At 53.1% G+C, this 19,222-nt stretch overlaps 3 protein-coding genes across 3 annotated transcripts; 1 reads left to right on the top strand and 2 right to left on the bottom strand.

Moving 5' to 3' along the window:
* Positions 1-24: 24 nt before the first annotated feature.
* Positions 25-3,187, top strand: HER10_EVM0001918 (uncharacterized protein; the record flags this gene model as incomplete). The annotated part of the gene is made up of 5 exons (XM_035471650.1): positions 25-193; positions 255-1,825; positions 1,919-2,211; positions 2,268-2,602; positions 2,661-3,187. The coding sequence occupies 5 exons, from the start codon at positions 25-27 to the stop codon at positions 3,185-3,187; spliced, it is 2,895 nt and encodes a 964-aa protein (XP_035338027.1).
* Positions 3,188-6,466: 3,279 nt separating this feature from the next.
* HER10_EVM0010400 (uncharacterized protein) lies at positions 6,467-12,097 on the bottom strand. The gene is made up of 3 exons (XM_035479860.1): positions 9,969-12,097; positions 9,729-9,919; positions 6,467-9,677 (listed from the first exon to the last, which is right to left on the bottom strand). The coding sequence occupies exons 1-3, from the start codon at positions 11,277-11,279 to the stop codon at positions 8,405-8,407; spliced, it is 2,775 nt and encodes a 924-aa protein (XP_035338837.1). The 5' UTR covers positions 11,280-12,097; the 3' UTR covers positions 6,467-8,404.
* A 4,172-nt stretch (positions 12,098-16,269) lies between these two features.
* Positions 16,270-19,053, bottom strand: HER10_EVM0012615 (major facilitator superfamily transporter). The gene is made up of 3 exons (XM_035482008.1): positions 17,757-19,053; positions 16,771-17,694; positions 16,270-16,705 (listed from the first exon to the last, which is right to left on the bottom strand). The coding sequence occupies exons 1-3, from the start codon at positions 18,368-18,370 to the stop codon at positions 16,459-16,461; spliced, it is 1,785 nt and encodes a 594-aa protein (XP_035339023.1). The 5' UTR covers positions 18,371-19,053; the 3' UTR covers positions 16,270-16,458.
* Positions 19,054-19,222: the final 169 nt, after the last annotated feature.

The raw sequence follows: 19,222 nt of genomic DNA, 5'->3' as shown, positions 1-19,222 counted from the left end.
CCTAACCAAGGTATCTTTCTCATCATGGCAAATATACAGAGGACAGTTCTTTCCGACATTGGTCCGAGAGTCGCGAAGAAAGAAGAGGCTAGGGCGCTGGGTCTATCACAGTTGGAAATCGCCAAGCCTGCCCTTCATGCAGATGCGATTGGAAGGTCCCAACAAGGTCTGCAAGAGTGGGTTGCTAGTTTGAGTGAGTATTCCGGGCTTGATCAAGATTCATGTCTCTTCAGGTTTTGCTTACATATTATCAGATCTCCTGCACGAGGCACCGAAGTCCCGAGAGATTCTTGTCGGTGTCATAGGTGAAACTGGTCTGGGGAAGAGCTCCCTCATCAACGCACTTCTCGGGTGCAACATCGTGCCAACCAGCAGCTCAGAAGCCTGCACGGCAGCTGTCTGCATTTTCGGGTGGAATGATGACGTCTCCAATGGCAACAACTTCCGTGCTCATATCACATTCAAGTCTTACGAGACAGTCGAAGCAGAACTGGATGCACTCAAGTACGAGTTGAGCGACCTAGAGGAGACCAGCCAAACCCAAGGAGAGCATCCAGATCAAGAACACGAAGAACGACGTGCTCAAGCACAACGGCAGATGAGAAATGTCGCCAACTGGTCGAGGCTCAGTCTAGAGGCAATCAGAAAGTCATCTCCAGCACAGATCATTGCGAATTCGTCTGCCTTTGCTGAAATTTTCAGGAGCGGACGAGGCGATCGGGCGACGAGCACTTTCAAGCTCGTCAAAGCCGCCAGGAAGAAAGAATTCTTGGCCATGCTGAAGCCCTACGTCTCCAGCTCGAAAGACGTAGCATCGCCCACGAGGTATTGGCCTCTGGTGGAACAAGTCGAGATATTCTTGAAGGCCGGTATACTCCGGCACGGCATCAAACTCGTTGATCTGCCAGGCGTAATGGATGCTCTTGAGTCTCGCGCCCAAATTGCACGCAGTTATCTCTACCGTCTTGAGAAGAGGATCGTTGTGACACCCGCAACGAGGGCCGCTGACAACAGAGCAGCGGCTGACCTTGTCCTCTCGGAGCGAGAGACTATGTTCTTGGATATGGATAACATGCTCAAGGGTGATTCTCTTTGCGTTGCCATAACCAAGACAGATGACATTGACGACTTGGCCGCGGAGAGCGAGTTTCCTACCCCGGAAATACTTGCAATCTGCGACGAGATCAACAGACGCGGTGGAGATGACGATGATGAAGAAGCAGAAAGCGGAGACGATACCATCTATGGCAATGCCGTGGATATGAGTTGCTCAACAGGTGAGAAGCGTCCTCGCGCTGACGACGTACAGGGTCGAAGCGCCGTGAGACAAAGAATGGACGGTGATGGACCAGACTTTGATCTGTCCCATCTCAGCACGGGAACACTCAAGTCGCTTCGCAGGCAGAAGTGTATCGTGGAGCGAAATAAGATATTGAAGCAAAGGGTGACGGATAACCTCTTATCCACCAGAAACAAGAACAAGAAGTCGCGCGCGTCAGCGTCAGCTGATACTCTGCCTTCAGTCTTCCCTGTCAGCAGCAGAGCTTTTCAGGCTTTGAGGTTGAGAGACAAGACAAGTCACTCGGATGGATTCCCCGACCGAGACTCTACTGGCATCCCAGACTTGGAAGACTGGCTACATCAAGTTTCTCTCCCGTACCGGGAAGAGTGGGTAGATGGAGACATTAACCATATTCAGGTCCTCTTTGATGCTGTGGATGGATGGAACCAAAATGACCATCATGCAGCGTATCCAAGACTCTCTAGCGATCAGAAGACCGAATTGGAGAGGAACATGGTCATTCTCTGCAATCATCTGAACGAGGTAAGTTCATAAATGTCTGAGTCTGAGTTTCATTCCGGTGCTAATCATTTAAATGCGAAGTCTATCAATTCCAGAGTCCGCGTCTCAATTCAGAAATACCTCGCAGCCATGCAGCCATTACGGAAACTCTCTTTGAAGAGGACTCATCTTGCTAGACAATCTAAAGCAAAAGATCAGCCAGAGCTCGAGCGAGCCGTTGACCTGTTTAATCGAGCAGTGAAGGGGTGGGAAAAGAAGAACCCCAGAGCAAATGTTGCTGCATCTTCACGACACGAGAAGACCTTTTGGTCTACTTACCGAGCTTGCGTCAGGAGAAATGGTGGTCCTTTCATTCGTCGTGCAAAGACCGGACAGCCAAAGTCTATTATCTTCTGGATTGAGGACGTGTAAGACTCTCCCCAATGTCTATGTCGCCGAGTGATATATGTTGACAATTCAGCAGGTCTCATGCTTTCTGGCAAGGCCATTTTGATCAATGGGCCTATGAGTTCACTCGTCGAATCCCGATTTTGAAAGGGAAGATCCGAGGAGCGGGTCTTAGAGCCCTTGCTGCATGGCTAAAGGATCTTTACGACAACGAGTCGCTCCCAGTCTCGTTCCGAGAGCTGGTGAAGGCTAGCGCCTTCAAGCTGGATCACCTCGTCGAGAAGTATGTGGCAGATGTGCGTGAGCGCGTCACGCAGTTCCAGGCATCATCGAGAGCGAAGAGAGATCCTGTGCAGAGGTCTTTGGCGTTGATGATGAAGCCAGGTTTCGAGGCGGCAATCAAGCACACTGGTATGTCATATGACAATGCAATTCTCATGAAGAAGAATCGCGACTAACATTGAAGCAGGCCAAGGGTTGATGGCGAAGCAGATAGAGGACGTAATCAAGCACGCAGACAATGTTGGCTTCACCATGTTCGAGACGGTCCGCAACGACTTGGAGAAAGACCTCACAGCCGACATCAAGAAAGTCTCTGCAGACGTCTCAAATCTCTGGAAACATTCCCAGCGTGGCTGTGGTACGCTCATCAAGGCTGAGCTGAACCGCATCGCGAAGGGTCTTTACGCGAAGAAGACCAAGAAGCATCCTTCGGCGAGGATGAGCAATATAACTCAGCAGGCGCTTTCCACCGTCATTGCCACTTGGCGGTCTGAATGGGCCAAAGTTTTCATCTGCCTTCCCGATGCGTTTCCTCTCGACGATTTCGAAGAAGCGGCGCCTAACGCGGCTGATGAGGCTGATGATACTGTTGAGGAGGAGAGTCAGGTGGTAATTAAGAGAGAGGCCCTCGAGGGCGTCGAGGAGATGCCGATGCTTTCGGAGGACGAGAAGAAGGCAACGCTCCCAGATGGCATTAAGTCGGAGCCGGCTTGACGAATCGGCGTCTGGAGGGGAGGTTTGAGATTGAGTTTGGGGGATTTGATTTCACGGGGATTCTGCTTTTTGCCTTTCTGTTCTGCTTCCACTTGCGATGCGGCATCTTTGCATTTTCTACCCTGCTACATGGGATCATCGAGGCAATACTTCACCTCAATCTCGCAACGCTATTGCAGCTATTCAATAGCGGATCGCGATAGCGTATCAGGGGGCACCGAGACTCTCATAGATTCCTCAATCAGAGGCAGCGTTGTTTTCTAACATAGACATATGCAATTCTTCAACCATGAGACTCGCCAAAAGGTTTTGTGCATCTAAGATGGCTGTAGAGAGGCTGCGAGCAGGACTTTCTGGCCGCTTACATCCTACCCCTTCCAAAAGCTGCAGCCATACTTGCCAAAAGGCCTTGTGTACGGAAAACTCGAACGTCTCAAAGGCATCGAAGTCGTGCAAGTAGGCCCGGGAAAGCTTCATTTCAATGCCTCTCTTACTCCCACCACAGCCACCTCGCTTGACAATTTCTCAAACCCAGGACCAAGCCACCACAAGAACTTCCCGAAGCAAATAGCGAAGGACATTTTCGAGACCTGAAGGCTGTCAACCACAATACCACAACTTCCACTTCCTCATCAGTCCCAATTCTCAGCCCCACCATCGACCCCATCTCTGCCCCTCCACGCATCTCACCCTGCCCCGCGCCCCGCACCTCAAAAATCCTCACGAAAACCCTCATCCTCCACAACAATCAAACAAGAGTCCTCTCCCTCGCCCTCGTTCCCAACCAGAGTCGCTTCAAGCGATTCTCAATCATCTAGCGTCGATGGTTTAGTGGTAAAATTCTCCGTTGCCATCCAAGCAGCGTCGGGGAGCCGGGGGTTCGATTCCCCCTCGACGCAATTCTTTTGGTTTTGGTGGGTTGTGGGTGTTATTACATGATGGATAAGTCGTTTTTGATGAATTCAATATGTATTCAAGTAATTTAGCCTTTGTTTGATCCAATTGGAGTATTCCTGACGCGGCGGCGGGATCGTAGTTACCGTCTTGAGAGATATGTTGCGTGATGATCCAGAGGAACAAGGGGGTTGGCTTGCTGAGGGGTGCCTGGTCCCGTACTTCAGGCTTGATAGCATCGGTTAGTGATTACTTGAGAATTATATATTTGGAGATTTTTAATCCAGATGCTGCGAGACTGTAGCAATACTTCTAAAGGAAGGACAAATGTACCCTGGATTGTGCGTTTAGGTGTCAAACGCGAAGGTGGTTAACCTGCGCAACCTTTACAAAAGGCGTGAGATGCAGTCAGCAAAGACTACACATCATTCAGTCCTCCTTTCTCGGATCGAATAACGTATCAAGTTCAATTACCCCACGCCTCAAACGACACCGTATGTGTTTGCTTGCCTTTTCTCCTTTGCTGAAACTGCCGTAACCTGCGGGAGGTGGGACGTTGACGATAGTAAGACCCCAGGAGGCTAGGAAGGCCGAATAGAATATACCTGAAAAGACAACCCTAGCTCTTTGAGTGAAGGTATGGTAGAACAAAGTAGAGTCGGCGCGAAATAGAGCGCCAAAGAAGCCATCAGGCGCGGCGAACATCGCATTCTTGGTACAACGACAAGTCATCAATGCGAGTAGCCGGCAAATCAGATCACAAACTCACAACCCAACAACACCGCCGACATCTAAGAAAATCTTCCTAGATATGGTAAGATCCGCAATATGATTCGAAAAGAGACTCTTCGTTAACACTCGGAAGAGTATAAAGAACCCTCTGCCCATTTTCCCTCAAGCTAGGCCTTGGAAAGCGACATGCCAAAGCCCCCGCGCATCGCGCGCAACCCGTCTTAAACCCACAGACGTGATCAACCATGTAGATCACCAAACCCAAACCACTCCCACGGTTCCCTCTCACGCGAGGATGTATCTCAAGGCTCAAGCCCTTACCGCCGATCTCACAACCCAAGATCATCAACTTCAGCCCAACTTAAAATCAAGCCCGACCCTACCGGTAATCCTCTCAGCCCTAGTAGACGCCAGGCTCAACACAAGCTCAGCCTCAAGTTCTCCTCCCCCAGAAGAATGAGGAGATACCCACCCCTTCCATCCCATCTTCATCCTCTCTGAACCAATGATAGCTACATGTATGACACCAACACCGACCTACACGCCACGTCCGCTAATGACGGAAAGATCCGAGAGGGACAAGCCGGATCACCAATCCAAGGGATCTCGCGCGACCAGACGCTTGACAGAGGTGGGGAGGGCGAGCGAGTGCTAATTGCTGACGTAGTGACCTAAGAATTAGATATTACCTAGTCTACCTACTCTACTCCCCATGCCGCCATCACAGCGACATGAACAAGAGAATATCACATGGATGCTACACGGCGACAGAACACGTGCGGCCTCGCAGCCATCTCCGCCAATTTCAATCACTCGGGAGCCTTATCCGGGAAACTCGACTTCCCCGCCGGACCGAAACGACAAAACTATCCCAAAGTACGGATACTTTAAATAATCCACCGTTCATACTCTCGTAGTCCCAAAAGATAACCACGGCGATGTAAAGTTCCATTACCTTCCTTTCCACAACACCGCGCGATAAGACAGAAAAAAAAGCATGACAGACACAATAATCAAACAGACTTCACAAACTCCACGATAAATAAAGGACGAAAAGCTTCACCAAGCGCACCAACCACCCCGCAACCTCCTCATCCCCCGCGCGCATACCGCCCAACCCGTCCTCACGGGTATCCATACCTCCATACACACACCTTCGCGTACCCGTAAACGCCAAAAAAGATGAGATGAAATAAAGCCACTATCCGCCCACAGGATGGCCCCTGCATCCCATCATCCCCCCCTCCAGCACGTAATCCGCAAGTCTTGGCTTCAAATAATCAAGCAATTCATTTCGTATCCCAAACGTAAAAAATCAAGCCTCTCCAACCGCGCAGTGCGCAACAACGGTGATCCTGGGGCCTTCCTTACCTCAGCATCATGGCTGTCATGACCAGGTGCGGATCGGCGTTGGCCCGTGGGCTCCGTCATGCTGTCTTGTCTGTAGTCAAGCACGCAAGCAAGCAAGCAAGCAAGCAAACATGGGCTCCAACTCTCATCCTCGGAGGAACCAACAAACAAAGCACCTTCATCATCGCAAATCCAACAAAGAAAGAATCCCACGAAAATAACAGCGGGAAACAAGGAACCAACTCAACCTCCCTATTAGTAGACAAACAAAATCAAACCCACGAAAAAGGCAAGTCAACTTGCGACGACCACCCAAAAAATCGAAAGAGCACATGTCAAGCCAACTATCGCGGCAATCCCTCCAAATCTCCAAAGCCCGAATCGCACGCCTAGCACCTAGCACCTGCATCAACACCCCCGGGCCAGGTCGGGATCTGGGGCCGGACCGCGGCCTTGCTTCGTCGCTTGCTCGTTCTTTTATCCCTCCCATGCGGATACCTATTTAATAAACCAATTCTGCGGACTGTGGATTTACCAGGACTCGCACACACACGCACAACCAGATTTGAACAGGCCAAGTTTCCATTATGTGTTTGTTTAGTGGAGGCTATCTACCCAAATCTAGACCCCCTCCACCCAAGTCCCGATTCCCAGCCCTCAACACGGACGAAGCTGTGGTGGGAGTGGGACAGTGGACAGTGTGGGTTCGAGAGAACGGCCCCGAAAGACTCCCCTGTTATTGCCTAGGTACTACGATGCAGATGCTGACAGCTGGAAGAGATCCGTCTATGGCAAGGGGGGAAGTATACTAGGTACTCCGTAGACATTGGACGGAAATCCCGGCTTGGCAAAGAAACAAAACGGAAAAAGAGCCATTTCGTCCCCGCAGGACCACAAGCACCGGCAATGTCGGTCTTTGTACATGTGCTTCGCCGACACATGTGCTATCATGACTCTCATAACCGTGACCGACGACAAGCGTGCCTAGTATTCCAGTGAACCTCTAAATGCGCGGCATCATCGTTCCGTGTCAAGGTGGCTCCGATACGGGACAATCGGTGCCGCAAACCCATCAAATCCTCCGCCCGAACCGGCTCTCCTCCTCAGTCCTCGCAGGCTACAGCCGTCGCCCGGAGGATACCGAAACCGACCTGAGAGCCAAGCGGCCAAGAGCCAGGCGGAAAGAAGCACATGTTGCTGGGCATGCGACTCTCGATTCAGGTGTCGACAAGAAACTACTCCATCCGACTGTAGAGCCCATGGCCGGGCTTCCTGCATGGCCATGCAGCTGCATGTCCTCTGGGAGTGGGAACTCCCCTACAGCTGAAATGATGAGGGTGTCGGTGATGGGAATCCGCAAATGGGCGAAAGTGGGAATTCTCTTATCGCGTCATGCCCGCTTGCCCCAGGACCTCGGAAACGCTCCCCCCTCCTCTTTGAACTCGGCTCCGTTCCCGTGCCTGTAAGTTCGTGTAGATCAGCCCGTTCAGGGCACTCGGTTCGGCTGGTTGGTTTCTCATCCCCTCCGTTTCGGTTTGGCGCGCCGCCCATCTCCCCACACTTGCTCCGTCCCTTCATCTCACACCTTCAACCACGTCCACAACAACCTCCGGGCCATCCTATTCGGGGGGGAATCATCATCAATCGTCGTTGTCTTTCTCGGGGAAAATTCCCCATCGTGCTTTTGAGAATCGTTTCATCTTTCGTCTTTCCATTCGTCGCTGGACTACTAATCTCCACCACTTCTCGCGTCTCATTGGTATCGGGATTCCATCCTCTGCGCCTTTCCCCGTGCGTCAAATGCTATTGTACAATTGTGTCATTCCGTAAAAACGTCTGCTCGCTGTGTGTTGGAATCGGAAAGCCCCCTCCCAGACGCCGGCCATGACATGTCATCCATGGCGTTATGACCTGACCCAAAATACTCCGAACAATTATCCAAAAAATTCCCTGCTCTCTGTGTTTGGCCTCTGAGGTATCATTGATCCCAATCCTGACAACCCGGGGTAATCGCCTTCGTTTGCCTGCTCGAAGGGGCTTTTTTTCTGCGGCCGTCGCATCGTAGCGTCCTCTTCTCGAATCACTAAATAAGAAAATATTAAGAAAAGTAAGGAATGCCACTTGTCCGTGGCTCGTCTGATGGCCAAGGTCGATACAACATTACGACCATGGTAATAAGTTTCGCCAAAGAAGTTGACAAGTCGATCAAAGTCTCTGCCACGCAGTACTTTGCCTGCTCGACTAAATGAGCGAGAACTTGGACTGCGGCATGTGGCCCAAGGCTGCTGCCAACGCCGAATGCGAGTCGGGGGCATGCTCGGTGTAATGCATATCCTCTTCGAAATAGGGCAGGACCTTGATGCCGCAGTGTTGCTGGAAGAATTGAGTCCCAATGTCATATCGCTCCCTGCATCGTCTTTCCCACGGATCGATCTTGAGGGGGCTGTGGTAGCAAAAGGTGTTGTGCTCTGCGCCCCGCACTGGGAAGACGAGGCCGCCATCCTTCATCGCAGTCCATAGTTCCAAGGCCTCCATCCTCGTATTATCGGCGTTGGGCCAGGCTGCTTGCATCAACTGAACAACAGCATATCGCAAGGCCAGATCCTCCGCACTGCCTTGTCCGTGACGGCCTGCTATTTGCCTTCGTAGTGGCTGGAGTTCGGAGAGCAGTTTCTCGAGTCTCTCGGGGTTGGCGTGGTTGTAAAAGATGGCCAAGTCGATCCACGTCCTGGCTACGTAAGGGTGACGCCGTCCGTAGATGGCTTCAAGTTCTTCGGCGATGGTAGGAATGCAGCCCCAGACAAGCTCCGATAGTGTGATCGGACCATGCTTCTGTTGCACCTCGTATAGTGTAGAAAATGTCTGCCGTAGGGGATGCGAGCGTTCGAAGTTCGTCGAAGAATATGCCGCCAGATACTTGCACAGAGCAGTCATCATGCCCGCGTCGCGATGCACCATTCCCAGCAAAAGTTCCTTGATGCCTTGTGGTGATAGTTGTTTAAGATCCATCTCCAGTCGTTTGAATGCCTTCATTAGCTGATGACCGCCCGCGTCGTGTTCGCCCATTTCGAATTTCTTGTTCGCATCAGCGAACATGTCGCTTGATCCCGCACCCCATAACATAATCGATGTCCATCCGACCTGCTTGTCAATTTCGACCTCGAACTGGCGGCAATGCAAGAATGCTTTCCTCATATTCCCAACAATCGTCTCCTGCGCTCGGAGCAGGTCTGGTGATCGCAGATAGCCCGGAGCGGGCGGCGGTGTCGGGGTACGACATCGCACATATGACGGGAGCTGAGCTGGCGTTTCAAAGTCGACAAGATCGTACTCCGTCACTCCCTTCCTCTTGAGATACGTGCCCAGATTAACCACTCTACCGTTGCGAACGAATTCGGACACTTTGCCCTCGGCATCGCGTTGAAACTTCATAGAAAGAAGCCTCTTCACTTCATCCTCGGTGTTGTTCTTCACGAAGCCCCACTGAGAGAATCTGGTCTTGTACATCTTCGGCCTACGACGGTGAGATGAGATGAAGGGGCGTGGATCTGGAATGGATACTTACGTTGCTTGGAAGCCATACTGATCCGCCATGATCTGCATGACCTCTTTCAGAGGACGACGTTCTTCCAGATACAGATGCTTAATGGTCCCCTTGAAAGACTCCCATGCCTCGGCAGGGACCTGCTCCCGAGATGGCCGGCTGCCTGTCGCAGGCTTTGGAGTGGGGGCAATGCTAGGTGCTCGAGCATGACCCTGCACGATGATTAGATGGAACACTTTGTCAAGACAAGAAGAAACGTACTGGGAATGATGTCGTAGGCGGAGGGCCAAAAGGCGTTTGCATCACACCCGGGGTGCCGGGCATGAGGCTCGGGGCAGGTGTCGGTGCTGGGCTGAACGTCGACGTTGCCGGACTGAAGGGTGTGGGAGCAGGACTAAATGCGGTAGTAGGTGGCGGGCTGAAGGCGTTGGCATTCGGGGTTGGGCTGAAGGTATTCGTGGTTGGTAGTGAGCTGAAGGCATTTGCAGGGGAGCTAAAAGCGTTGGCAGCACTGAAGGTTGTTGCCGACTGATTGAAGGCATTAGATTGGGAAGCGAAGGGTTTGGACACTGCGCTGAACGTGTTTGGTTGGGGACTAAAGTTGCTTGCTTGGGTTGCAAAGTGCTTAGTCGTCGTATTGTTGAAGTCATTCGTCGTCGGAAAGTTGAAGGCGTTGGCTTGTGACTGAAACCCCTTGTTCGACGTATTGAGGAAAGGATCTAGCTGACTGAAGTCGGCAGTCTGTTGTTGGTGCTGCTGCTGTTGCTGCTGTGCCTGCGGCTGTTGCTGCTGTTGGGGTTGGTGTTGATGTTGATGTTGCTGCGGTTGATGTTGTTGCGGTTGATACTGCTGAGGCTGATGGTGGTGCACTTGAGGAGGAGGCACGGGGTTCGAAGGACCAGCAGCAATAGCCATACGACTGTTTCCATCTCCAAATCGTGAGTCCGGCGTAAACATGGGAATGTTAGAGGGTGCGCGGTCCAAGACTGGCTTCGTATGTCTGGGCACTGGGGGACGATATGATTCCGGAGCACGGAAGAAAGTGGGCGTGGCCGGGCTGTGAGCGACTGGACTTGTGATTCTACTCATTCCTGAAGAGCTCATGTTTGCTGTGCTGCCATGCATGCTGCCAAAATGTGCCGACGATGGGCTCGCTATTGATGGGCTTGCGACTGAACTGGCCGGGCTCATGATCCTATTACTGCTTGGTGGTGCGGCGCGAATCCCCTCAAAGCGCGCAATCAAGTTGGACACTCCGGCAGGGGGACTGAATTCATCGAGTTCCATTCCTTCGTCTTGCTGAGGCGCGCTGTTCATCGAAGACCCAACGTCGAAGCGCGCGTTCTGTTGCGCGACTGGTGAAGTCCAGTCCATAGATGAGTCGAAGTCCCTCCGGACGGAATCTTGCTGCGGCGGCGGACATGTCGAGGGACCGCCAAAGTTGAGCGGAACACCGAACCTAGAATATGCTTGACCAGATGTGTTGAGGGCGAGGCGGCCATGTTGACTGCCTCCGTATTCTGATCCAGAGGGAACACCGCGGGGTGGTTTGTCCCCAGAATGATTGAACATCTCGGCCGCGTCCCGCGTCCCCCGTGGAGCAGAGGTTCGGACCGCTGGCTAGAAAGATGTCAAGACTCGGGACGAGTCAAAGCTCCTCGGTAGGACAGGTGCCTCGTGTCGTCGTCGAATGCGATTCATCCAAGAAGCCCAGCGCGCTGCCCTGGTGGCAAGCATCAATTGCCCTTCAAAATGGAGGGGGTGCCACTGGGCCTTCAAATGAAAGACGAGAGCGTGGGAGGAGACCAGACAAAAGTGCCCATGATCGTCGCCACATAAAAGAGAAGGTCTCGGTCACTCTGGCTGCCAAGTTAAAAATAGAGCGGCAGAAGAGAAAGCGTCATGGCCCAGTATGGGTAACGAGAGGGTTCGAAAAGATTAAAGACTGACTGAAGGGCCCCCCGACAGTTGACACAGGTCGAGGTCAGGACGGGTCAGGAACAGACAGGTCGGATTAGGATAGGACGGGAAGCCAGAGCTGGAGCTGAACGGGCGGAACGACAAGCAATGTTGTCTTGTGTACGGAGTAGCAGAGAGAGATATGGGGGTGAGATGGGGGGAACAATGGACGGGGGAGCCGTTGCTCCAGGCCAGTTCGTCCGTTCAATTTGGGCTGGTAATGGTAAAGTGAGTGGTAGGGCTCCCGCTTCCTCTCTTTCTCCCAGTCTCTCTCTCTCTTTTCCTTCGCGGCCTGTCCTGTCTGTCTCTCTCTCTCTTGGTCGAGAAAGACGAAGACCACTTTCCGGTGTTGAACTGGCATTGGTCGGCGGTCGCCAAGTTCCTCCGTGTGGTGAAAGCTGCAGGCAAAAGTTCCTTCGCGTAATTTCCTCAACAAGGAAAGCGAGCGTGGCACATGGGTAGAACAAGCCCGTATCCCGTCCCTTCGGGGCTCTCTTTTTCAGTGATAAGAGGGCCTCCCAGCAGCCAGAACCGTAGCTGGGTCCGTGGAGCTGCGCGAAGGGAGGGGGTAAAGAAGCGTTACATAGCCAATGGCTGTTCAGACGGTCTGGCAGTCCGGGCGTCTGCTAAACGAATGGGGAACCATTCACAACGCCTTTTGCTGGTCGGAGCGGGCGCTGGCTACCAATTCGACCGAGAGAAGCAAGACGAGTTGGGGGGAACCCTCGACGGCGGATGGGGGGCCTGCCTTTGCTATCGAAGCTGGGGGCAAGGCGGTTCGTCCTTTGGTTGACTCTGTGGGTACATGCGCACTCCCTCCGTCCCTCACACTCGCCCTACTGCGTCTGTATGTGTGTGTGTGTGTGTGCCTCTCTCCAGCCTCCGCGCCCAGGAGAGCCCTGGGATTTCGTCCAATGTGCCCTACATGTCGACATTGCTACCATGGGCCTGTGCGAAAGTTGTCAACGGGTAGGCGACCAATTCCAATTTCCAGGGTGGCCAGGAGGCGGGGAATAGGCACAATGGTGCCACCACTGTTCTAGATTAAGAAGGTGAAAGAGCGTCCTGGTCGGCCTAAAAGACGCCAACGACCGAGTCCTGACTCAGACCACCAATCATCGTGCCTGTCTGTAGGTATCCTATCAACTAGGCCCTCCCCCTTTTCGGAAAGGCCGTGGTGAGAGAGCCAGAGAGACTGAGAGACAGCGTCGCGAACTGTCACCAACCAAGCATCAGGTTCCAACCGGGCAGCCTTCCGACATCTCCCTCGGTCCAGGTCCACATCGCTGATGAGATTCAAAGAGCGCCGCCGTCCGCCGTCAACCATCATGAAGGATGCACGGCTTGCTGCTCGCTTTTGGTCCTCCCCTCGTTAGCCAAGCAACCAAGCCATCGGCCTGGGAGGGAAAAGCTGGGGGAGCTGCCGCAGGCGGTGGACTAACGCCGTAGAAGCATGGTGCATGTTCCAACGGCCTTCCACCAAGCCAACCTGGCACTCCTGGTTCCATCCGATAAGCCATTTGGTGAGCACGGCCAATGGTCAAGGTACTGTCAGAGACACACCCGAACAGCGCCGCTCCAACCTAACCCGTCTGGTCTTAAGCAGGTCGCGATCGCGGGTTTTCCATTTCAGCTACCTTCAATGGGCCGGCGGCGGGACTGGACCAAGGAACGGGCTGGGGGCGAGTTTCCGCGGAATGGCCGTAAGACAAAGCAGATCTCTGTCTAAGGACGCCACGATTCAGACTCGAGTGCCATCTTCTAGTTGGAAATTGCCATGGCATTGGGCGGCTCCTGTGGGCACTGCCGAGCGGCGGTCAACATGCTTTCGGCCGGTTGCACCGCAGGCTCGTCCGTGCAGTCCTGTCAAAGCCGAGGCGTGGCCAGTGGCTGACTTTGATGGCTGCTCTCGTTCTCGTCCATCATGGGGCAGAGCGTTAGGCGTCTTCAGCCTCTCTACAGATCACAGGAAAATCCGCTGAAAGCAGCGAGAGAAGTGCAGCGTACCAAATGGTAAGTAAACGGTGAGTGGGTGACAGCCCCCGAGATATGAACCGCAAGTTGCGAGATGCCGAAAAACATTTTCCAACGGAACAAGAGATAATAGGTACCGGCTAATGTTCTCGAATTTTCGACCCCAATATCCGCGGAGCCAAGGAGATCCCTGCAGTGCGTCTCACTAGCACGAACAGCCGGCGACGGGCTCCTTGCTGACCTAAAATGAAGGTGACCTGACATGAAATGTCAGTCAATACGCACTAAGTAGCAGTTTGTTGTCCGAGCTGCGGCTTTGACACTACAGCGAAATGTACTTGGTCTCGGACCTGGGCTAGCCAGAGGTGGTCTTCAGCATAACGCTCATCGGGCAGCTCATAAGAGAGAAAGTCGTCAAGAGTTGACGCTAAGCGGCATGATCCCTCTCTACGTGGGTCCCGACGGCAAGGCGAACAGACGCCGACGGGTCCACGCATGGGAACACTCCATCAAGTAGGCCCGAGGAGTCGGCAATGTTAATGTAAAGTGACGCGAGCCAAAGCACGACTTCTGGAGTCCAAAGTCGTGCTTAAAGTCGTGCTCCAGCAAAGATCGACCCTGGAATTGTTGATGGCTGGGTCCATGGCCCAGGGCACGCGTGCCGAGTGGCTCTGAGGGTTCGTGATCGCCATTGGAGTCATCCACTTCCCGGAAGAGACCGATTGTTTTCAACAAGCATAGACATCAGATTGGGACGCGGTTGTAGTATCTGGATGGGATAATGAAGATGTTGCCTGAGCTGTCGATGACGCGCTTCGGATCGATTCGAATGCGCATGTTAGGATGTGGGTGTGGCAGCCATCAGGCGACGAAACAGCTTTTTGGGTTATCTTTCGGTGCCATCGAATCAGCTCAGCTCACACTGCGGGCTAGCAGGCTGCTGAGTGACAGACCTGCTGTGCCATGATAAGTCGGGGTATTTGGGAATGCGAACCTTTTTTCCAAATACTTGGGTCCTGGTCGTTTGGTTGATAAGGAACTACAAAGTTCCACCATGTTTGCTTTGGGAAGGTCGAACAGGGTACTTCGGTCAGGTATCCGTAGCTGTTGGCTCTCAAGACCTATGCTAACCGATCAAGCGGTCTTCTTCTGCTGTGCACTCCTCACTCACCGAGATTGCCGGCAATATCGACGTAAGTTGATGCGGCATTTCATCTAGCTCAATAAGGGTTGTTCGTAGCAGCGACGAGCCTGGAGATAACTCTAAAACTTGGCGTCTAGGTCGGTACGAGAAGAACAGGCTTTCTTGGACGAGTAAGCCGAGCCGCAGGGCGGGTGTAAGCAGTCAATAGAAGGACGCGAGACGGCACGATGCAAAGCAACCCCAAGCTTACTCCGCGCCAACGAACCACGAGAGCATCCGTGTTCGCATGGACTTGAAAGGTGCTGTAGACGAAGACTTTACGTGAATTACATTGTGATTGTCGATCTTCTCCATCTGCTGCAGCTGAAGTATAGGATCTGGGTCTTGGTCAGCTCATAGCTTAGTGATACTTTCTAGCCGACGCAGACGCCTAATGCATGGTATTGCTAGTCCAATGTATCGAAAGAGGAGCAACGTGATGTTGGTGTCAGTTGACACAGATAAGAACAGGGCAAAGCACTTGACCTTACCTGATATCGCAGAAACGCCAAGATGTTCAGTCAGGCAGCGGTGTATTCTAGGTTGAGGCATCCAGATCCGCAGAGTAGAGTTTCTTCTGTTGCTGTTCAGACTTGGTCAAGCCAAGCTTTGTCACGGCTGAGATCGTCGTCTACTCTTCTGACGACGCTGGGTGATGTGGACAAGAATCTTGCATCGTCTGCAAATCTCTATACCAAAGCAGAATGGCTGTTGTCCGGGGATGAACGATATGCCTCGTTGTAGTCAACAGTGGCAAGCAGTCATTGGTCAGGGAGAGCCTCGATGACTCCAGATTGGGTCCGTTGCTCCGCGATTGCGTGGCACGCGTGGCTACTGACGAACGAGAGGCCGTGAGAGGCGTTCGAAACGTCGTCTGGCGGCACATGGTAAGCGCAGGGCCAAAAGTTCCGGGGATAGGCGTTTGGAGCTTCGTGATGGCACAAATGGTCAGCCCATCGGTCCATGTGCAAACCGAGGCCAGGCATGCCAGGCGGAAGGACGCCGGGAAGAGGCGAGGGAATCAAGACGTGGGGGTCGATGCGTCGTTGGCAAAGTGACTGAGGTCGGATGAAGTTCCATAAGGTAGGGGTCAAGAGGTTGGAGGGTTGACGATGGAGGGAGCCTGAATGGCGACGAGGACGTTGAGAGAGAGAGAATGATACCTGAGGTCACAACTAGGTAAGAAGAAGGCAGGTAGGCTTCGATGGTGTTCCATGATTGTTCTTGGGATGGAAGGAGCAACGAGACAGATGTTCCGGGGAAGGTACCCTGCCTCCACAAGGAAATGGCGGAAAGAGGAAGGAAGTAATGGCAAGTGGGTATACCTGTAGCTCCCTTGAGTGTGCTCTTGCCCATGAATTCGTGATAGATCAGCCCTTGGCATCATGGCATGTACTTTGCTTCACTGCGTGTCTTCGGTAGTTCATATTCGATCTGAGACATCATCTATTCTCATTTGTAAACGTGGAATCCTAATGCCCAGCCAAGACGCCAGGGCTTTCTATCATCTTTGACCGTGCAGTCACAGAGCAAACGCCTCGTCAACGTAGACAACTGGACCAAACTTGACCCATAGCTACCGTTTGCACTCGTCCTCATGCCGTCGAAAGGCATCTTTCAGGCCCCCCTCTTTCCTTACTTAGAAAAGCCGTCACGGATATCAACAAATCGCAGGTATCTATCCTTGGCCCACCGGCGCGATCTCTTGCCGAACATGATCATCGGCAGGCTCAACCCCATGATAACGAAGCTGAGAACCCCAAGGGCGATGAAGCAGTTCTCCATGCCCGAGTCCAGCCAGTAGCTCGCCACAAAGGTGAAGAGCATGGCAATCGTGTTGTTGATGACGGCCACACCTACCATGCCTTCCAATACCATTTCACTGCGTTGTCCTGTTAGCCACTGCTCTCCCCAGCATACCGTCAACTCTGAGAGATCAAAACTTACGGGAAAGAATCGGCAAGATACGCCAAGCTCAAGTCTCCGGCACAGCCGTACCCGAAACCGATGAAGCCCAACCCAACATACGGAACAGGCCAGTCCCAGCCTCGCGCGCTCCCGATGCCGAAAAGCCACATGCCCGTCGGGAAGATCACCGTGCAGAGCGCCATCAGATACAGCCGAAACTCAGACTCCATGACGCCCTTGTTCCGCTTGATCATCCACAGCATGAACTGGTCACTTCCGTAACCGCCGTAGATACATCCGATCAAACTTCCAATCAGCGTTGGCAGGTTCATGTTACCCACGGCAGCCGCAGAGTAGTTCCACGGCGGGCCATACCACCAGTCCTCTTGGACCGTCAGGTAGAACGTCAAGCAGATGTTCTGCAGACCCCACTGGAGTCCCGCGTACCATACCGCCGGGAAAGTGAAGACTCGGAGGGTATGCCAGAGGCGGAAGAGATACTGCTTGAATCCCGTGCCCTGGAGGTTCGGCGCCGGCGTGATGATGCGGATGCGGTCCCAGTACGTCTTGCGACGGGAGTAGGAGAAGGCCATGCGGTCACGCGCGGTAGTCGAGACCATGGATCCGTGGTCGGTGCCCGTCGTCGTCTCGGCGAGGTGCGGGGTCTGCTGCTTCTCGGTGACGGAAGCGTCCTGGCCCGAGGTTGGGTCTCTTTCAATGGTGACGGAGTTTCTGGCTGATGCCTGTGCAGAGGTCTTCTCTGGGACCACGGTGGCGGCAGTCCGGTTACCGTCGTCTACGGGGTAGCGTTCGCCATTGCCGGTAAGATAGCGATCTCGGTTGAATTCCGTCTCTTCGAGACCAAAGTAGATGACGATCAGACTGATGCCGCAGATGATGGTGCCTACGTAGCCGATCCATCGCCAGCCGAGGCCGCTTGATACGTATGCGCCGATGAGAGGCCTGCTTGCGTTTAGCAATCACATGTCCTCGCATCATACTCGCCAATCAGAAGACAAACTCACCCAAGATAGGTTCCAATGGCAGTTGCAAAGGTGTAAATACCAAGCACACTGCCCGTCTGGTGTTCAAACCAGATATCGAGAAGCGACAACTGCACAGTCGCCTCGCCGACTGACTCAGCAGCACCAACAAACAGCTGCGACCAAACCACGCCGCCAACATTGGTGATGCGAGCATACCAGATGAGACCACCAATGTTAACAATCATGGAGATCAGATACCCCAGCCGGCGGCCGTACAAGTGCACCAACGGCGAACTCAGCAGGGTCCAATACCCAATCGCAATGAACAGCACACCGGCACCGGTGTTGAAGGCGTCATAGCTGATTCCGTACTCCTCGTTCACGCCATCCGCGCCGGAACCCGCATTGTTGGAGGTAGCAGCTGTGAGACCAACAATGTAGAGCACAAGGCACGAGTGCCAGATCTTGCGGGCCAGTGACCACCGCAGGGGATCGTTGGGGCTCTCGGTGGGCTGAGGCACAAGGACGATGTCGCCGTGCTTCAGGAGCGAGGCATCGCCCGGTAAATTGTTGCCGTTCTCATCGTAGAGTCGTCGCGTGCCCGGAATAACTTCGGGTGCTGACGTTGGTGTTGTGATTTGTGGAGCGGCCATCGGGCAGTTGAGAATAAACACAACTAACGTTGCTTATCGCCTAAAGTATAAGTTTTTGGTCGTGTGCTGTGCGGTTCTGGGTCGCGTGTGCGGCGGGGACTTCAGCCCTTGGGATAACTGGGTATTCGGTATGTGTGTATAATCACTTCTTCTCATGAAGTTCGACGCCTCCAGCGTCGTTATTGCTAGCAGGGAAGCATTCCGTCTTTGAAAAGTTGTGGAAAAGGGGGAAAAAAGAAGAAAGGTCTCTGAGCGCGTCGCACTGAAAAGAGATGGAGAGAGACTGAATCAATAACAGATAAAACTCTTATCTCTAGCAGCAAAAAAGATCGCCTGAGTGCAAGTTTTGACCTGAGATGGGGCGGGCCGACGGGACGTCATAATCCTTGGAACCAATTGAAATTGGTGCCCAATCATGAAATGGGGGGCCATCGAGATGTTCGCGTACTCCGTAAGGCAAGGTACCCGTAACGTTGTAATGTGGTAGCGGCATCCGCAACGGTCCTGTTGCCGTCCCATTTCCGATGGATCATATCAGCGCGGTCTATTCCTTGTCCTGGTAGTCCTGCTAGTAATGGCTTCGGCGGTTGACGCAGTTTTGTTGATTTTCCACGGTTCCAGACTTGGGTGTAGAACGCTTGTGGTCAAAGACCGTTTTGAGGCTCTTTTAGACTCGGAAGTCAATGTTGCTGAAAATTTCGACATGCCAAGCCCAGAAGACGGGGCATATGCCGCTTTGTTCAACTCCGCCGGTCAGTGGTGTAAAGAAGTTCGGCCTCTTCTCGGTTTGTGTAGCACCAAGCACATAGCTAACACCAGAGTAAGGTATGTTGTCGGCTTTCAAACGGCAGA

Source organism: Colletotrichum scovillei (genome assembly GCF_011075155.1).
Source record: "Colletotrichum scovillei strain TJNH1 chromosome Unknown Contig00001, whole genome shotgun sequence".
NCBI classification, from domain to species: domain Eukaryota; kingdom Fungi; phylum Ascomycota; class Sordariomycetes; order Glomerellales; family Glomerellaceae; genus Colletotrichum; species Colletotrichum scovillei.
The sequence above is the reverse complement of the archived record's forward strand: the minus strand, read 5'-3'. Positions and strand labels throughout refer to the sequence as shown.

Bases quoted from the DNA above. Each gene is read 5' to 3' on its own strand.
- HER10_EVM0010400 (XM_035479860.1), bottom strand. From the start codon at position 11,279: ATGTTCAATCATTCTGGGGACAAACCACCCCGCGGTGTTCCCTCTGGA. The intron at 9,920-9,968 runs GTACGTTTCTTC...ATCATCGTGCAG, and splicing joins CGCCTACGACATCATTCCCA to GGTCATGCTCGAGCACCTAG. The intron at 9,678-9,728 runs GTAAGTATCCAT...TCACCGTCGTAG, and splicing joins CAGTATGGCTTCCAAGCAAC to GCCGAAGATGTACAAGACCA.
- HER10_EVM0012615 (XM_035482008.1), bottom strand. From the start codon at position 18,370: ATGGCCGCTCCACAAATCACAACACCAACGTCAGCACCCGAAGTTATT. The intron at 17,695-17,756 runs GTGAGTTTGTCT...AAACGCAAGCAG, and splicing joins GCCATTGGAACCTATCTTGG to GCCTCTCATCGGCGCATACG. The intron at 16,706-16,770 runs GTAAGTTTTGAT...AGGACAACGCAG, and splicing joins TATCTTGCCGATTCTTTCCC to TGAAATGGTATTGGAAGGCA.